This window comes from Haematobia irritans, chromosome 2, assembly GCF_050003625.1.
Source record: "Haematobia irritans isolate KBUSLIRL chromosome 2, ASM5000362v1, whole genome shotgun sequence".
NCBI classification, from domain to species: domain Eukaryota; kingdom Metazoa; phylum Arthropoda; class Insecta; order Diptera; family Muscidae; genus Haematobia; species Haematobia irritans.
The window spans coordinates 131,629,335-131,649,868 of record NC_134398.1 but is presented as its reverse complement, the minus strand read 5'-3'; the positions used below and the strand labels follow the sequence as shown (position 1 = coordinate 131,649,868).

The window sequence follows — 20,534 nt, the reverse complement described above, 5'->3', positions numbered from 1 at the left end:
AATTTGGTGAGAGTTTTGTTTACAAAGCACGTTTGTGTAAAGTTTGATGTCGACTTACGTGGTATTGGGTAACAACGTGTGAATGGATCACCGGTATAACCGGGTTGGCAAGAGCACAACGGAATATGGTTGCGTACATTGCACAAAGCCTGTAGACCACAAACACCGAGGCAAGGATCTTGACACTTTTGATCGACACAAGCTTTGTCCGAAGGACACTCATAACTCGAAGTACATTCAGGGCGACAAGATGGTGGTGATCCTAAATATTCGGGTAAACATGAACATACCGCCTGTTCGTTTAACTCTCGACATTGTGAGTTGGGACCACAGGGCGAAGGCTGGCAAGGATTAACGTATTCCTTGACTATTGCTACAATTAGAGAAGGTATGAAGATACATGTAAGTTTACACGGTGAAAGAGGGGGTTCGAACTCTTACGTTTTTCCTCTTTGCTGCAATAACGATAAGGATCTCCCTGGTAACCATACAGGCAATTGCAATTAGCTAAATGATTTCTAACAAAACATTCGGCGTTCTGACCACATGTTCCTGGACAAGGATCCAAACATTTCTGATTCAAACAAGCCTTATTCGAAGGACAATCGGAGTTTAAAACACATTCGGGGCGGCAACTTTCGTAAGGATTTCCGAAATACTCGGGTAGACATTGGCAAGATCCTACACCATTTTGTTGGAGGCAGATGGCATTGGATCCACATGGAGAAGGATTACAGGGATTAGAGATTGCAATGGGCTGTTGGTTCTGAGGTGAACAGAAAACGAATGGATCACCCACATATCCGGTTTCGCAATAACACATGGGCGTATGACTGCTAACCCGGCACAAAGCATTTTTTCCGCACAGTCCGGGGCAGGGATCTTTACATTTTTGATTCTGGCATATCTCAGTGGACCGACATTCGGAGTTCGTGACGCATTCGGGACGACAATTGGGGGGTTGTCCTATAAAATCACTAAGGCAAGAACATGACTGGGAGTTCTCTATAGGTTTACATATACTGTTAGGACCACAAGGTGATGGACGGCAGGGATCTTGTGGCTGTTCTATATCGCGGGGCGGTTCAACTATTTGGATGTAATAAGAGAACGAATATAAAGAACATCTTTGGAAGCTATTGTAGGAAACACTTACTTATACGTTGACATTGCACAAATGGATTGCCGGAATATCCTTGCACACAAGTGCAGAATGGACTATGATTGACGACAGTACATTGGGCAAATTGGCCACATGTGCCTGGACAAGGATCTATGCATTGCTGATTCTGACACGCAAGATTTGCTGGACATTCCGAGTTGGTGGAACATTCCGGACGACAACTAGGTGGTGATCCTAAGAATTTAGGTAAGCAAGAACATACTGCCTGAGAGTTGACCTCCCGACACTGGGAGTTGGGTCCGCAAGGAGAAGGTTGACAAGGATTACGATAAATTTCCACTTTTAAAAACAAGAAAGCATGAGCATGACTAAGGACTTTCGAGAGACAAATAGATAAACCTACATTTCTGTATTGGTTGACAGGAGACGAAGGCATTGCCTGTCATCTGCTCTGGACAATGACACATGGGTATATGATTGTGAACTTCACAGATAGCATTGGGAGCACAAGTTCCTGGACAGGGATCACGACAATTCTGATTTATACATGCCTTATTTGAGGGGCACTCTGAGTTCAAAACACATTCCGGCTGGCACGATCTATAAGGATCTCCTTGGTAATCAGCTAGACAAGTGCACACACCATTACCCGAGCATATGGCATTCGTGCCACATGGATTCGGATAGCAAGGGTCACTTGGTGCATCTTTCACTAATACTGGCGGTAATGGTTCTGGGCGACAGCTAACAAAGGCATCGCCTATATAACCCAGCAAACATTTGCATATGGGTATATGATTTCTTACACTACAATCGGTATTAAGGCCACAGGCTCCAGGACAAGGATCGCGACATTTCTCATTAATACATGCCTGGTTGGCAGGGCAATCAGCATTAATGCTACATTCAGGTTTACAATTTGGTGGAGAACCTATATACGATGGCAGACAGGAGCATGAGGGAATATTATATTGATCGCGGCATTGCGAATAGGGACCGCAGGGTGATGGTACACAAGGATCTCGATATATTTCTACATCTTTAACAGGTGCTGGACGAGGGGCTACAAGTAATCATATTACAAAATGTGCTACTTTGCTGAAATTAAAATGGCTAAAAATTCTTACATGGGTTTGGAGAGCAACGCACAAAAGCGTCACCCGTCATACCGGGTCGACAAGAACATAACGGGCTATGGTTTCTAACGTTGCATTCGGCATTAAGACCACATACTCCTGGGCATGGATCTGAGCACTTACGCTTTATACAAGCCTTATCCAAGGGGCATTCGGAGTTCGTTGTACATTCCGGCCTACAAGCTGGTGCTACACCCACAAAATCTGGTAGGCATGAGCAAACAGCCTGGCCGTTGATTTCACGGCATTGAGAATTGGGACCACATGGCGATGGTTGACATGGATTGATATATTCATGACGTATGGCTAAATGATACCAAGATATATGATGGTTGGAATTGGAATGAATGTAATGTATGGAGAGCAACAAATACCGTTAGTAAAACTACTCTTAGCAAGCTACTTAGATACTAGGGATTAATAAGCTCAACTGACTAGAAAGAATTAGATTCATTCGCTTACGTTCTTGAGGTTTGGTACAATAACTGTAAGGATCTCCTGTATAACCAATAATACAGCTACATGTGGGGACATGATTTACCACAGAACATTCGGCAAAATTACCGCATGTTCCAGGGCAAGGATCTTTACATTTTTGATTGTGACAAGCTTTGTTCGTTGGACAGTCTGAATTCAGGACACACTCTGGACGACAACCTTCATAGGGATTACCAAAGTAGTCCGTCAAGCATTGACAGGCTCCGGCACCATTTCGTTCCGTACATTCAGCATTAGCTCCGCAGGGGGAGGGATTGCAGGGGTGCAGAGTTTCTTCTGTCACTCTTACTGTTATGGGAGAGCAGAGAGTGAAGGGGTCACCGGTGAAACCAACTTCGCACATACACATAGGAGTATGCGATACCACACGGCAGATAGCCGATGATCCACATAAACCTGTACATGGATCTTTGCATTTCTGATTGATACAAGCCAAGTGCGAAGAACATTCTGAGTTTGAGACACATTCAGGTCTACAATATGGGACAGATCCAACGAATCCTTCTAGGCAACTACATGAAGGAGTTTCACCAACAGCTCGGCATTCAGCATTCGGACCACAAGGCGATGGTCGGCATGGATCCTGGGGTTGGGGTTCCTCCTGCACTCTCTCAATGATGGGTTGACAGGCCACGAATGGGTTACCGGTGAATCGGGGTAGACATGAGCAATACGGATTATGATTAACCGCAGAGCATTGAGCATTTTGTCCACAAGCTCCTGGACAGGGATCTACACACTTCTGATTGACACAAGCCAAATTTGCAGGGCATTCTTGATTTGCTGTGCATTCTGGACGGCACGAGGGTGGAGTTCCCAAATATGAAGGTAAACATGAGCAGACTGGTTGTGAATTTACTTCACGGCATTGGGAATTTGTCCCACATGGGGATGGTTGACAAGGATTCCCTTTCACAAAAGCTAAAATTTAAGCAAATTTCTCATAAAAAGTCCGCAACTTATAGAAAACTTTAGATATTTACGTGCTATCGGTGAACATTGAATAAATGCATTTCCAGCCATACCCTGAGGACAAGTACACATTGGTATATGATTTATAACCTGACACAAGGCATTGTTGGCACAAGTTCCCGGGCAAGGATCACGACATTTATTTCCTATACAAGCTAATTCACGAGGACAGTCCGCATTAAGAACACATTCTGGGCGACATCCTGTATAAGGATCGCCTTGATATTCAGGCAGGCACGAGCAAATGCCACTATCGCAACGAGCATTGAAACCACAAGGAGAAGGATTACAAGGATCATCAGCAACTGGAGCTAAGGAAAATTCATTTACAATTAATTCGGGAACTTCTTCAACAATCTGTTGCTTACGTGGCGGTGGAGGCGCAGGATTGCAAACTACAAATGGATCTCCCACGTATCCAGGTGGACATTTACAGTTGGGCGTATGATTATTCACCTCACACATGGCACCTATGCCACAAGCACCTACACAAGGATTTCGGCATTTCTCATTAATACAAGCCTCGCTACTAGGACAGTCGGCATTTATTATACACTCTGGTCTACAATTGGGAGGAGCACCCACATAATTGACCGAACATGAACAAGAGGGTGAGTCACCAACGCGTCGACACTCTGAGTTCGGACCACATGGCGAAGGCAAGCAAGGATCTATAGGTGTCTTTTGCACTTGTACCGGAGGTTGGGCTTCATGAGAAAACAAATCGATATTAGAACCTATGGACCTATTAAAATACATTCACTCCGCTTACGTGGTATGGGTCGGCAAATAAAGAATGGATCTCCTGTAAAACCAGCTTTACATATACATAAAGGACTGTGGTTATTAACTTTGCAATTGGCATTAACACCACAAGTTCCTGGACAAGGATCTACACACTTCTGATTAACACAGGCCTTATCGTAGGGACATTCCGAAGAAATAGTACACTCAGGTCTACACAAGGGTGGAGTACCAGTGTATTCAGGAAGGCAAGAGCACACAGGCTGTTCATTAACTTCACGACACTGTGAGTTTGGACCACATGGGGAAGGTTGACAAGGATTAACATACTCTTTCACGGCTATTAGCAAACACAGAAATCAAAAATTATTAAAAGCAAAACTTCTCTGAGTAAAAGAATTTCAACATACGTTGTTTCTCAGGCAAACAGGAGCGGTAGGGGTCTCCCGCGTAACCGCTGATACAACTGCATGTCGGCACGTGATTTAGAACATTGCATATGGCATTTTGACCACATGTCCCAGGGCAGGGATCGCGACATTTCATATTTTGACAGGCCAAATTGCTGGCACAGTCCGAGTCCAAAACACATTCGGGACGACAACCTTCATAGGGATTACCGAAGTATTCGGGGAAGCATTGGCAAGCTCCAGCTCCATTCTTTTGTATACAACGAGCATTGGCTCCACATGGACTGGGATTGCAGGGATCGACATGATCCAATTGCAACGGTTGTTGCTTGCGCTGACATTGTACAAATGGATCACCCTCATAACCCTGAAGACAATAACAGCTTGGAGTATGTGAGATAACACGGCATTCCGCGTCCGTTCCACATAGACCCGGACAAGGATCTTTGCATTTCTGATTAATACAAGCCTGTGACGAAGGACATTCAGAGCTTGTAACACATTCAGGACGGCAATTTGGTGGTGCTCCAATATATTCCGGCAAGCATGTACACGACGGTGAATTTCCAATTTCGCGACATTGCGAAAAAGGCCCACAAGGCGAAGGTTGACATGTTTGTCTGGGTGGAGGAGAAGGTGGCTCCACAATAGGTTGACAGCTAAGGAAAGGATTGCCATCATATCTATCAGGACATCTACAATAGGGACTATGATTATTCACATGACACATGGCATTACGACCACAAACTCCAGGACATGGATCTGAGCATTTTTGATTCAAACAGGCCAAATTTAATGGACAATCTGAATTTGTAGTACATTCAGGTCTACAAAGTGGAGGACTACCCATATAGCCTTCGATGCAGGAACAAACTGCCTGTTGATTAATTTCGCGGCACTGGGAGTTTGGTCCACAAGGTGATGGTTGACAAGGGTTCGAGGGAATATCTTGCTCTAAAATACATAAAAATTTTATAGACTTTACCATAACATGCGAAAAGAATCTAGGCGAATTCTTACTTGGTGTTGGTGTACAGAATGTAAAGGCATTGCCCTGCATACCATCTGGGCATCGACAATTCGGAATATGATTAATAACTTCACAAATGGCATTGGAAGCACAAGTTCCAGGGCAAGGATCTATACACTTGTGCTTCACACAAGCCTTATCACGTGCGCAATCTGTGTGCAGAACACATTCTGGACGACATCCCGTATAGGGATCGCCATGGTATTCTACAATACAAGAACATTGTCCATTGTAACATTGAGCATTGGCTCCACATGGTGAGGGATTACAGGGATCATCGATGGGCAAAATCTTTGTTGGTTCTGGTGGAATAGGATTACACACAGTGAATGGATCACCAGTGTAACCAGATTGGCAAGTGCATATTGGTGTGTGGCTACGAACAAAACACATGGTATTACTTCCGCATGATCCAGGGCAAGGATCTCGACATTTTTCATTAATGCATGCCTGTTCGGAACCACATTCCGAATTTATTGTACATTCTGGTCGACACTGGGGTGGAGAACCCAAATAGTTAGGTAAGCAAGAGCACGATGGTGTTCCACTACCCAGATTACGGCATTGTGAGTTAGGCCCACATGGTGAAGGCACACAAGGGTCACTTGGTGTCTGTTGGACAATCGGTTCGACCGGTTTGGGTGGTATGCGGAAGCAACGTGTGAAAGCATCACCCGTAAAGCCATTGCTACATGTGCAAATCGGACTATGATTACGCACATTGCATACCGCATTTTGACCACATACACCCGGACAGGGATCGACACATTTACGATTGACACAAGCCCTATTAGCAGCACATTCTGAACTCGATGTACATTCTGGTCGACAAGCAGGTGGTGAACCTATATAATCGGCAAGACAAGAACACACTGGCTGTTGATTTACTTCCCTGCATTGGGAATTCGGGCCACATGGGGATGGTTGGCAAGGATTGACATATTCTCGCACAGCTAAAACGATTTGAGGAAAATCTTACTAGCTTCCTAACTCTGAAAATGGTTATAAAATATCCACTTACGTTCATTTCTCACAATCGAACAGTAGTTATAAGGATCCCCTGTATAGCCTGACAAACAGTCACATGATGGCAAGTGGTTTATAACCCTACATTGGGCATTTTGGCCACATGTACCTGGACAGGGATCTACACATTTTTGGTTGCGACAAGCCTTATTCGAAGCACAGTCAGAGTTCAAGATACATTCGGGACGACAGCCCTCATAAGGATTACCAAAGTAATCGGGCAGACATTGACAGGAGCCTGCTCCAGCACGTTCTTCACATTTGGCGTTAGTACCACAAGGACTTGGATTGCAGGGCCTTAATACTTCCGGTGGGGTTTGTTGAATAACATTGCATACAGAGAATGGATCTCCAGTAAAGCCTTCATTGCATAGGCACATTGGAGTATGGGAGAAAACACGACAAATAGCATTCTGGCCGCACAAACCTGGGCAGGGATCGCGACACTTTTGATTTATGCAGGCTTCGGTCGAAGAACATTCCGAATTAGATATGCATTCTGGTCGACATTGTGGTGGTGAACCAATGAAATCTGGTAGACACGAGCAGGAAGGTGAATCGCCACTAACACGACACTCTGAATTGGGACCACATGGGGAAGGCACGCATGGATTAACTGGTTTCTTTTCATCACGTATGGGTTCCAATATTTCCTGACACCTTACGAAGGGATCACCTGTCATACGCTCACGACATCTACAATATGGCGTATGATTGACTACGTTACATTCTGCATTAAATCCACATGTTCCGGGGCAAGGATCTCGGCATTTGGAATTTTGACAAGCCTGATCTGGGGCACAATCAGAATTTGTGGTACACTCTGGCCTACATTGGGGTGGACTACCTATGAAATCGGGGAGGCATGAACAAACGGCTGTCTCTTGAACCACACGACATTGGCTATTTGGACCACATGGTGAAGGTTGGCAAGGATTAATTGGCACAGGGGCTAGAAAGGAAATCTATGGTGAATATTTTTGCACTAAAAGGCTAGTCTATCTCAAATTACTTGGTATGGCACGACATTCGAAGAAAGCATTTCCCGTCATACGTTCGGGACAATGGCACATTGGCACATGGTTGTGAACCTCACATATGGCACTAGCGGCACAAGTTCCTGGACAAGGATCAACACATTTGTTTTGTATACAAGCCCTTTCACGAGCACAATCAGCATTCAAAACACACTCAGGTCTACAACCCATATAGGGATCGCCTTGATATTCTGCAATGCAAGAGCATTGACCATTTTGACAAATAGCATTGGGTCCGCAAGGAGATGGATTGCAAGCATCATCGAAACGAGGCGGTGGCGTCGACGCTGTACGATGAGGTAAATATTTAGAAAAAAATCGCGAATTGAAATACTACAAGACCTTACGTTGTTGAGGTTTGGGAGAGCAACTCGTAAATGGATTCCCTATGTAACCCTCTATACAAGCACATGATGGTGTATGGTTTATGACATGGCAAACTGCATTAAAACCACAAGCTCCCGGACATGGATCTCTACATTTCTGATTGATGCATGCCTGTTGCGAAGGACATTCCGAATTGATTGTACATTCCGGTCGACAATTTGGAGGCTGGCCTATGAACGTTGCCAAACAAGAGCAGGAAGGCACTCCATTGCTATTGCGGCATTCAGAGTTGGGGCCACAAGGCGAAGGTACACATGGATCACGTAGTTCTTCACGTTCCTTCTGGGGTGGAGGAGGCGCTAAGAAAACAAACGATGACAGGTAATAATATGAACGAACTAATATTCCTACGATTCAATCTTACGTGGTATAGGATAACATCTAGTGAATGCATCACCAGTGTATCCACGATTGCAAGAACACAAAGGACTATGGTTGCGAACTCTACACTCAGCATTTAGACCACAAGGAGAATTTGTACAAGAGTTTACACATTTTTGGTTAAGGCAAGCCTTATCACTAGGACATTCAGAGGAAATTGTACATTCCGGTCGGCAGGCAGGTGGTTGGCCCATGAATTGTGGCAAACAAGAACAAACGGCTTGACCATTAACTTCACGGCACTGTGAGTTGGGGCCACAGGGTGAAGGTACACAGGGATTAACATATTCATTACGTATGGCTATAGGTGGGCGAAAACAATATAAAATATGAAGAGCTCTATTCTGAAATACTAAAAAAATCTCCTTACGTTCTACTGGTCTACTACACACACGATAAGGATCTCCAACATAACCCACGATGCAATTACAGTTGGGCAAATGATTGATTACTTGACATTCAGCATTCAGACCACATGTTCCAGGACAAGGATCTTGACATTTCTGTTGTAAGCAAGCCTTATTGGAGGGACAATCGGAATTCATAACACACTCCGGACGACAACCTTCGTAGGGATTTCCAAAGTATTCTGGTAAACACTTACAAGAACCAGCCCCATTTCGTTCTTTGCATTCGGCATTAGGCCCACATGGTGAGGGATCACAAGGCGTTCTAATTTCAATAACGTCTTTTTCAACAGGAGGATAACATTGTATGAATGGATCCCCAGTGTAGCCAACGATGCAAACACATTGTACAGCATGACTGACCACACGGCATTCTGCATTCAGACCACAACGTCCGGGACAGGGATCTACACATTTTTGATTGATGCAAGCCAAATTGCTGTTGCAATCTGAGCTGGTAACACATTCTGGACGGCAGTTTGGTGGTCTACCCACGTAATTTTCCAAACATGAACATGAAGGTGCTTCTCCTATGGACTTACATTGGGAGTATGGACCACATGGTGAGGGATTGCAGGGATCTTGAAGCTCCACATCACGTACGGGTTCAACTAATAGATAGAATAGTTGTTCACATTTAGTACCCAGTCGAGGAAATATTCCTTTCGATAAACTTACTTATACGTTGGCAACTAACAAATGGATTTCCAGAGAAGCCATTTGGACAGGTACAGAAAGGACTATGGTTTACCACAGAACATTGGGCTCTTACACCACAAGTGCCTGGGCATGGATCCCGGCATTTCTGATTCAGACAAGCCTGTGTAGAAGGACATTCTGAATTAGAAGTACATTCAGGCCTGCAGGTGGGAGGAGCACCAATGAAACCATGGAGACATGAGCACACAGGTTGTTGATTGATTATTCGACATTGAGAGTTTGGACCACAAGGAGAAGGTTGACAAGGATTTGTGGACTGAATGAGTTCTATACGAAATACAAGGATATCGATAAGGGACAATTTTTGACGGCAAAATTACAACAATCTTACTCTGCTGTGGCGAGCATCGAATAAACGCGCTTCCTACGGTGCCTTCGGGACAGCGACACATAGGTATATGATTGATTATTTCACAAATAGCATTATCACCACAAGTTCCTGGACAAGGATCCACACATTTGCTGCGAGAACAAGCTTTATCGCGTGGACAATCTGTATTTAATACACATTCTGGTCGGCATCCCCGATATGGATCGCCTTGATATTCTAACAAACAAGAGCAAATTCCATTACGGCATTCGGCATTTGGACCGCAAGGCGATGGTCGGCAAGGATCAGAAGGTTCATCTGTTGTTAAGGAGGAATAACAAAACACATGTTACCGGAACTTTCCTGACATACAAAACATAACTCGAAAACTTACTATAAATCTTTTCTGGTGGTGCAGGCGAACATGAACTAAATGGATCACCCGTATATCCAGCTGGGCATGTGCATACCGGCGTGTGATTAACAATACTACAAACAGCAGAGAAGCCACATAAACCTGGACAAGGATCTACACATTTTTCACGTATACAAGCCTTATCTGAAGGACACTCTGCACTTATAGTACATTCAGGCCTACAATTGGGAGGAGCTCCTATATATGTGGCTAAACAAGTGCAAGAGGGTACACCGTTATTATTACGACATTCGGAATTAGGACCACAAGGCGAGGGAATACAAGGATCTCTCTGCTTGACATCCTTAAATACCGGTGGAGCAGCTAATGATGGAAAGAAAAAATAAAATTGGTTGTTGTTCTTGTTCATGTTCGTTGGGTGGTAATTACGTGGTATGGGGAAACATCTGGTAAATGCATCACCAGTAAATCCATTACGGCATTGACACAATGGGCTATGATTGCGTACTCTACACTCGGAATTTAGACCACAAGTTCCTACACAAGGATCTTCACAACGTTGATTTATACAGGCCTTATCGGCCGGGCACTCTGAGCTTAGAATGCATTCAGGGCGACATGAAGGCGGTAGACCGATATAATTTTCCAAACAAGAACAAATAGCTTGTCCATTCAATTCGCGACACTGTGAATTGGGACCACAAGGTGAAGGTTGACAAGGATTCGAAGGTTCTTGCAGACGTATGGCTAAAGAAAAAATTGAGATGGGTAAATGCTTTGCGAACGAACACTAGGAAAACAAACGTGCTTACGTTTCTCCGGTTCCCTATGACAAAAACTATATGGATCACCTATATAACCAGGAAGACAGATACATGTTGGTATATGATTGGCTACAGAGCATAAAGCATTCGAGCCACAAGTGCCCGGGCAGGGATCGGTGCATTTATTTTGAGTACAGGCTCTCGTTGTTGGACAATCTGAGTTGCGTAGACATTCTGGGCGACAGGCTTGATAGGGATCTCCAAAATATTCGGGAATACATTGACAGGAACCAATACCGTTTTGTTCACGACATACTGCATTTGAACCACAAGGATTTGGTTCACAGGGTGTAATTTGTTCATTAACGACACGTTCTGCAAGGGTCATGGATATTGGAGTAGGAGAGAGAATAGAAAATAACGAAATTTTAATTTAAAACTGCTTTTACGATTTTTCAACTACACCCTCTTTTAATTAGGGTAAGTGTGTAGTTGAGGAGATTAGTATTACATACTCTGGTGAGATTAAGATCAGTAATTTTTCAATTTACTGTGATTATGGTGAATATTGTTTGCTGGAAAGCTTTGATTATTTGCATTGTTTTATTCATTAAAATTTGGGTTATTCACTATTTTACGGTGTGGGCTTTTTTCACTACTATGTTCTCGATCCTCAATACGAAATAAACTTCGTATTTGTGCGGAAAAAAATTGGTATGATATTTAATTTTGTGGGTGGGTGGTAGTGGTGGTGGTGAGTTTAGCTCATGTTATATGTGGTATTTAGCGTTCATATACTATAATGAGCTGTGCTCAACAACTCATCATATATAGGAATGTGTTTATCCTAGTAAAATTAATAATTAATACTAGGCTGTGTTCATTATGTTATGAGTAGTGATTAATACTTCGTGGAGTTGTGTTTACTAAGTGTTTTTGTTTGCTGGTGAGACGCGTAATTTCGAAATAAAACTCTTTGGTTATCATTTATTTTTTAGAGATTAAAATTTTATTAAAAATTTTAGTTTTTATGGCGCTTACACTATTACATGGTTACAATGGTTTTAACCTAAACTACTAATGATTAAGATTATAAATATGTTTATGTAGCTTGTTAAAAAAAGCAGCAATTCCAGAAAATATAAACCAACGTTGATATTTGAGAAGCGGCAATGTAAAAAAACCCAATAAATTTTGCTGAGACCAGTATGTTGTGTCAATTTTCTTTTCGTATAGTAATAGTAAAATATCAGGGGTTAGAATCAAAGGTTAGGTGTTTCGCATATTTTTTGTTTTGTCAGGGCCAAAAGAATTCATTTCTAACAGACAAGGTTAAAGGTTTTTATTTTTTAGGGGTGGACTGGTGGGACAATTTTGTGGATTTCCAAAAAACAAAGCTATATTTTGTTTAACTCAACCAAGGGTTAATGATATGCTACCCAATAATAAATACTTAATACGTAAAACGAAACCAGTTTCAAATGTTGCAGCATTGTGGTTTTATAGGCGAAAAAATATATGTATATATGTATCTAACGATTTGTTCGGCCGAAAAACTTCTACGTGTATTTAGATATTTGTTTTTGATTTTTGTGACGCAGGACAGTCAAGGGTTAACGAGCCTATTTTAATAGAAGCATAAATTTCAATATGGGGCAAAAATGGTTAGGGTCTACAATTTGAGTGTTCAGTGATTGTTTGTTTCTCACACATTATAGAGTTGTTTGGTTTTTCTTTTATATAGAGGCATTAAATGTATTAGGGCAAAGGCATAATATATTGGCGTAAAAAGTTTGCGTTATATATAGGGAGTTTAAAATTATAAATAAGCAAAAATATATAAATAATGAAATAAAATTAATATATAAATATAAAAATTTTAACTTTATCCAGTTAATCAATTCTATTAACTAATTATTGCTAACTACAGCAATAATAACTAACAAACGACTTTCAATAGATTTTGAAATTCAGACAATTCGTACAGAATTAAAATCATTATTGAAATCTGCATTTAGCTCTGAAACGTTTAGGATTTTCATTTTAAAGAAATTATCTATTTTTGAGAAATTGTGATTTAAATTATTTAAAAATAACGTTCCGTGTTTGCAATGCAGTTGCGTTTGTCAGGGATAAAGCTACAATTTTTATTCAAAAATACATGGTATAGATTTGGGTCGATACACCCTAACAAAGCTTACAACAAATTAGAACAATTTCTTATTTTTTTTGTTTAATTTATATATTTCGAAATCAACGCGCTTCATTTAGTGAACATAAAACATTCAATATTTTTTTGTAGGTGGCAACACTGAAAACATTTAGAGTGCTTGAAACATCAATTGCGGAGATGATTTGATTTTGGTTGCACCTGATGTGTTTATTTTATATGAAAATTGCTTTAAGAGTGAATGAGATATGAAGAGAGCAAGTGGATGGATTCGTTCTCTCTTTATTTGTTGTTGATTGTGTAAATCTTAGTTCTAATTTGTGCGCTGTGTTGGGTGATAATAAATAAAAGAAAACAAAACTGTGATCATCAAAAATTAGATTTGTAAGATATCGAAAACTGGCATGGTGTTTGTGACATTTTATAAATTTTACTGTAAGGTAGTATCCGTTTAATAATGTATTGTATTGATAAAACAATTGATTTCCTAAAAAAAAAAATACTAATTGATAATTTATCCTCAGATTTAATTCTAATCAAAGGTTGAGAAAATGGCCATATGAGCTCTATATATATTTATGATCGTGGAAAAATTCTGAGATCCTGCGGTGTCCGCTTATATATTAATCTCTATACATTATTGGAAGTAAATCGTATTATAAGATTGGTTGTACACTTATCTCTCAATCGCTTGGAACTAATATATTTGAATTTATACAAGATAATTGTCCGTCGTCGGGTATGCAAATAGACAATAGTGGGACCTACGCTATAGCTGTCAGAAAGATAAGTAAGAAGATGGTTGAAATCGGTCTATATTTTATTATAAGGCCATATAAGTCAACCCCCAATTTCATGTTTGATGGCCTACAAAGGAAGTGTTTCAATGGTGATTTATCCGCTCTCAGTAATGCTGGCGAAATTTCTTTAGGGGTTCACCGTAATGTGAGACGCCGTTCCGACTCGGCTATAAAAATGAAGTCCCTAGCCATTGAGATAAACATGCTGTCTGACAGAAGTCAGTGAGTAGCTTACCAATGTGGTATCACAAGGTACTGAATAGTGTAAGTGAGCCTGAAATAACGGGGTCCCACTATATCTAACCTAACCTACATAGCCCCCATACGAACCTATCTTCCCATTTTACTTCTTGAGAATATAGAAACTGTCTTGGCTGGGACAATAGCAAGTGTAGTAGCGAAAATTAACTTAATAAAGAGAATTTTCAACAAAAACGTGTGTTTGTCATTGATAATTTTTGGATTTAGATGCCCTGTGATTATAAACAAATTTGTCATTGTTTCATGAGAACAAATCTTCATTACAAAACCGTCCATTTATGGCAGTGTTATTGTAATATCAAAAAGGACAAAGAACATAATTGTCTACACCCAGATAGGGAATATGATCGCCTCAAACATGAGCAAAATGGTTTTTGTTTTCTCTGCCAGGAGGAAATAATAATTATAAACGGGGGTCCCTTGTCATTGAACCAAACATAGAATCGAGAGAAGTTCACCACTGTGTTATCACAACGAGTCTACATGAGCTTAAATATCGCGCTGTCCCATACAGAACCTAACCTATAATCGTGTTAAGATAGTTAGAAGGCAGAATTCAGGCACTCTACTCTGGTGTGAAAATTTGAATACATGTTAGTATTTCCCATTACCATCCCGTAAAAGACTTAATTCATAACACTGGGTGCTGCCCAATTCTATTTTCATTTCAATTATAAGATATCCAAGTCAGAATAGTGTGTCTAATAGTATAAGTCACTACCCAAAAATAAGTGTTTACAGAAATGTTACCTGTATAACTGAAAGGAGTTATACAGAAAATAAAGTTTTATGGGAAAATTGGCCTAATTGTGCTCCACTTTTATAGATTTCCAAAATGAACAATGATCAAACGGATCGGATGAATTTTCTTTCTCCACATGGCTCCCGACATCAAATCTGGGGATTGGTTGGTATGGATGCTTTATATAATTATGAGTCAATATAGACAAATTTTTGCAGGATTATTAAAAAACATTCGGACATCACGTTCCAAATTCAACTGAATTGGATAAAATTTGATCTGCCATGAGGATCAATAAGTCAAGTCTGAAATGAAATTTGATCTTGCAGGAGGAGTCACAAGTCAATTACATTGGTATGGATCAATTTTTATGGGGCCTATACCTAAAGGTGGGCCCGTATACCCCATTTGCAATACCATTCGATTAAATATCCATAACAACTACTTGTGTGTCAAGCCAATAAGGTGTTTCGGTAGGAAGTTAGAGTGATTTGAACAGACGAACATCACACGATCGACTCAGAATTTCACAACTCAGAATATTTATATTTTATAGAGTCTAAGATCAATAGTTCTATGAGTTGCAGAAGGAATGGTAAAGTTAGTATACCTTTCATTCTATAGTGGAGGGTATAAAATAATAAACGAAAACCAATAAAAACAAGTCAAATTTTCCATGGGTTTAACGTGAGATATTTTTCTGTTTATAGTCCTTGAACATCTTTTGTGCAGATCTGTCTTAGATGTAGGATAAAAATGATGCTAAGCGTAGATGACCAGGGACAAGTATTCATATACAGTAACATGCATGGGTCGTATAGTCCCTATTGTTAAAAAAATGTCTTCAGTGTGTACTTCACTATGGTGATTGCAAAAATTACCTTGATGTAATATGGAACAGGAAGCTAGAGTTCAAACTTAATATAGGAAAACAAGTTGGCCATGTTCCTCTGAAGTCTGTTGGCTGGCACTTCAGAAAGAAAAAAACCAACCAATTCAATAAGTTCCATTGCTATTTATTTTAACGAATCGTATTTTAATGTACTTGTTTTATAAAAACTGATTCTTATGTGACCTGAAAAACATATTTCATCTCTTTTAGACATTTTGTAAGGCTATTTATAAGGTTGGAAAATGTGTTTGGATGCAACACAGTACTAAAAAAATCTTTAGGACTATAGTGAACTATAGACCATTTCTTCAAAAACTGGAAAAATATTTCTATCCTGTAGTGATGCATAAATTGTAAAAGCCCAGGAATTAAGCTCGACTACTTGAAAATGGTCATCGATTGCCACATATCTCTTAACGAGTTTCTTAGGGAGCCACCGTGGTGCAATGGTTAGCATGCCCGACCGAACACCAAAAAGTTTTTCAGCGGTGGATTATCCCACCTCAGTAATGCTGGTGACATTTCTGAGGGTTTCAAAGCTTCTCTAATTGGTTTCACTGCAATGTGGAACGCCGTTCGGACTCGGCTATAAAAAGGAGGTCCCTTGTCATTGAGCTTAACGTGGAATCGGGCAGCACTCAGTGATAAGAGAGAAGTTCACCAATGTGGTATCACAATGGACTGAATAGTCTAAGTGAGCTTGATACATCGGGCTGCCACCTAACCTAACCTAACGAGTTTGTTAAGCTGTTCAGTATTCATAAAATATACGCAATATTCTCTCAAAATGTCATCTTATGCCCAGAGTATCAAATCCACTTATAAAGATACTCCCGGTAACGCGTTATTTAATAATGTCAAAATTCTTATTATTTCGATCACAGTTTTGTTTATCCTTTTTAGGCATAACCATTTTTGTATTGTTGTCTTTGATTTTCTTTTGTCTAATAAAGCTTTGAGTTTTTTAGTTTTGGAACATTGCATCTATGTATTGTATGTTTCCTTGCAAGGTTATTCCCATATATGTTCTTCCCTAAAATGTCAATTGTTCATTTGATTACATCCATCACCAAAATTCTAAAGCACTGGTTATGCCTAAATTCTAGGGATCGGGACAAATTATAAAAATTCCTACCTGGTATAGGTTGACAGCTTGTAAATGGATCTCCAGCATAGCCGACTTCACAACTGCATATTGGCATATGATTGGCCACAGTACAGCGAGCATTGAAACCACATGAACCCACACAGGGATCTTCGCATTTTTGTCGTATACAGGCTTTGGTTGAAGGACATTCAGGATTGATGGTACATTCCGGTCTACAGTTGGGTGGTGTGCCCAAGAATGTTTCAGCGCATGAACAGGCGGGACTATCACCCACAACCTTACACTCCGAATTGGGACCACATGGCGATGGCACACATGGATTTAATGGTATAGTTGGCACAATAACCTTTGGCTCTTGATAGCAGCGTGTGAACGGATCGCCAGTGTAACCATTGTTGCAAGTACAAATGGGATTGTGATTGATAACTTGACATTTGGCAAATTGTCCACATGCTCCAGGGCAAGGATCAACACATTTGCGATTGATGCAAGCTGTTTGTAGGGAGCACTCAGAGCTAACAATACACTCGGGTTTACAAGCCGGTGGTGAGCCAAGCATACCCATTTGACAAGCACATATAGGACCTTGGGCTGATACTTGGCAAACGCTGTTTGGTCCACATGGATTGGGTTGGCAGAAATCAACAGGTTGTTCATGACGCACCACTTGACGGCAATTGATGAATGGATCTCCCGTATAGCCTTTGGGACATGTACATACAGGTATATGATTGCTGACATCGCATTGGGCATTTTGACCACAGGTTCCTGGACAGGGATCGACGCATTTCTTGTTTAAGCAAGCCTTGTTGGGCGAACAATCTGTGCTCAATGTACATTCAGGACGGCATCCTGAGTAGGGATCTCCTTGGTAGTCCCGCAGGCAAACACAAATACCGCCTGGTTGGCATTCGGCATTAGCTCCACATGGTTGTAGAGCACATGGGTCCAATTCTATGGGTGTCTGAGTCTTTTCTTCAATAATCTCGATACATTGAGAAAATGGATCTCCTGTGAATCCTTGACGACATGTGCAAATGGCTAAGTGATTTTGTATGCGGCATTCGGAATTGATGCCACATGTGCCATCACAAGGATTACGGCATTTCTCTGCGATACAAGCCAAATCGGATGGACAATCGGTGTTAACCACACATTCTGGTCTGCAGTTAGGCGGTGCTCCAATGTAGTTGGGTAAGCAAGAGCACGAAGGTTGATCTCCACTGACCCGACATTCCGAGTATAATCCGCAAGGTGATGGTAAGCAGGGATTCTTGGGCTTTATCTGTTCATCCTTAGGTTGTGGTGGAGCGGGATAGCATCTCGTGAATGGATCTCCAGTCATATCAAGGGCACAGCTACAGATTGGATTGTGATTAATTACCTCACATTTAGCATCGATGCCACAGGTGCCAGCACACGGATTAGCGCATTTGAATTTATGGCATGCCTTATTCTGAGGACATTCCGCGTTGACGGTACACTCAGGTTTGCAGTTTGGTGGGGCACCGGTGAAAGCATCCAAGCATGAGCAAACAGCCAGACCATTAGACTCACGGCATTTGCTATTTGGTCCACAAGGCGAAGGCTGGCATGGATTTCCTGGTGCCGGTGGTGGTGATTTCGGTTCTGGTCGACAAATAGAGAATGGATCTCCGGTATAGCCTTCATTACAAACACAGTTGGGTACATGATTAACGGCATAGCACTGGGCATTGGAACCACAAATACCAGGACATGGATCCTTGCATTTATTGCGAATGCAAGCTTGGTCTGTGGGACAATCCGAACTGAGAACACACTCAGGTCGACAACCCTCATAGGGATTTCCTTGATAGTCATCAACACATTTGCAAGAGGCAGCTCCATTACGTTCGATACATTCAGCGTTTTGACCACAAGGCGAAGGTTCACATGGTTTTGTTGGTTCTTCGCGTTGTTGTATACATTGAACAAAGGCATTTCCGGCAAATCCAGGAGGACACGAGCATGAAACAGTGTGACTAATGACTCGGCATTCAGCATTTGTGCCACAAGATCCGGGACAAGGATCGCGACATTTGTTGTTGATGCATGCTTGTGTTGATGGACAGTCAGGATTTATTATACATTCCGGTCGGCAATTTGGTGGGGAACCGAAGAATTCTGGTAGACACTGGCATGAAGGGCCATTTGGTCCACTCTTGCAAACGGAGTTGGGTCCACAAGGTGATGGATCACATGGATCACGTTGAACAATGGGATCTTTAGGTTCTGGCGGTGGAGGTGGAAGATCCAAGCATCTCTTGAATGGATCTCCTGTTTTGCCGGGTGGACAACCACAGATTGGGCTGTGGTTAATAACTTCACATCTAGCATCAATGCCACATGCACCAGCGCAGGGATCAACACACTTTTTATTAACACAAGCTTGCAATGCTGAACATTCGCTGGACACCACACATTCAGGTCTACATTGTGGTGGAGCACCAATGAAACCATCCAGACAGGAGCATACGGCGTGATCATTGACATCACGGCACTGACTGTTAGGGCCACATGGTGAAGGTGAACAAGGTTCCGCGGGACGTTCAGGTTCTTCTTGCCTCAAGCGACAATTGGTGAATGGATCTCCTTCGTACCCCTTGACACAGGAGCAGACGGGAATGTGATTTAGAACTTCACAAACCGCATTAACGCCACAGGTTCCGGGACAAGGATCAACACACTTGTTGCGCATGCAAGCCTTATCGCGCGGACAGTCAGCTGATAGTGTACACTCGGGACGGCAGCCATCGTAAGGGTTGCCTTGATAATTGTCTTGACATCTGCATTCACCATTGAAACAATCGGCGTTGGGACCACATGGATTTGGATCACAAGGATCATTGGGTATCTTTGGTGATTCAGTGACTGGAATAGGGCTACAACGTACAAATGGATCGCCTGTATAACCAGCGAGGCAGTTGCATATGGGAACATGATTAAGGACATGACATTTAGCTTCGAAGCCACAAGAGCCAGGGCAAGGATCGCGACACTTTTGATTGATGCAAGCTTCGGTAGGTCCACATTCTGAGTTGAGAACACATTCAGGGCGGCAGTTCGGAGGGGCACCAATAAAGTCTTGCAAGCAAGAACAGGCTGGACTACCACCAACAATTTGACATTTAGAATTAGGGCCGCATGGTGAGGGTACACATGATGGGGGTTTCTCTGTGGGTTTATCTTCAATTACTATTGCTGCAATATAAAACAAAT

At 41.7% G+C, this 20,534-nt stretch overlaps 1 protein-coding gene across 2 annotated transcripts in view; it reads right to left on the bottom strand.

Moving 5' to 3' along the window:
• The window catches only part of dpy (fibrillin-like protein dumpy), a 99,917-nt gene that overhangs the window by 25,524 nt on the left and 53,859 nt on the right, over positions 1-20,534 (bottom strand). The window contains exons 26-47 of one of the 2 annotated variants that reach the window (XM_075296159.1): positions 17,322-20,516; positions 11,370-11,696; positions 10,987-11,304; positions 10,576-10,920; positions 10,203-10,499; positions 9,830-10,138; positions 9,115-9,762; positions 8,728-9,045; positions 8,324-8,662; positions 7,952-8,263; positions 6,935-7,891; positions 5,904-6,866; positions 4,884-5,837; positions 4,502-4,813; positions 4,098-4,436; positions 3,741-4,040; positions 2,722-3,678; positions 2,251-2,565; positions 1,527-2,186; positions 1,157-1,462; positions 442-1,089; positions 59-373 (exon numbers count right to left, since the gene is read on the bottom strand). In XM_075296159.1, the coding sequence (XP_075152274.1) occupies positions 59-373; positions 442-1,089; positions 1,157-1,462; positions 1,527-2,186; positions 2,251-2,565; positions 2,722-3,678; positions 3,741-4,040; positions 4,098-4,436; positions 4,502-4,813; positions 4,884-5,837; positions 5,904-6,866; positions 6,935-7,891; positions 7,952-8,263; positions 8,324-8,662; positions 8,728-9,045; positions 9,115-9,762; positions 9,830-10,138; positions 10,203-10,499; positions 10,576-10,920; positions 10,987-11,304; positions 11,370-11,696; positions 17,322-20,516 (13,434 nt within the window). The remainder of the gene's footprint in view (positions 1-58; positions 374-441; positions 1,090-1,156; positions 1,463-1,526; positions 2,187-2,250; positions 2,566-2,721; positions 3,679-3,740; positions 4,041-4,097; positions 4,437-4,501; positions 4,814-4,883; positions 5,838-5,903; positions 6,867-6,934; positions 7,892-7,951; positions 8,264-8,323; positions 8,663-8,727; positions 9,046-9,114; positions 9,763-9,829; positions 10,139-10,202; positions 10,500-10,575; positions 10,921-10,986; positions 11,305-11,369; positions 11,697-17,321; positions 20,517-20,534) is intronic. The other variant, XM_075296160.1, reaches the window with a different exon arrangement.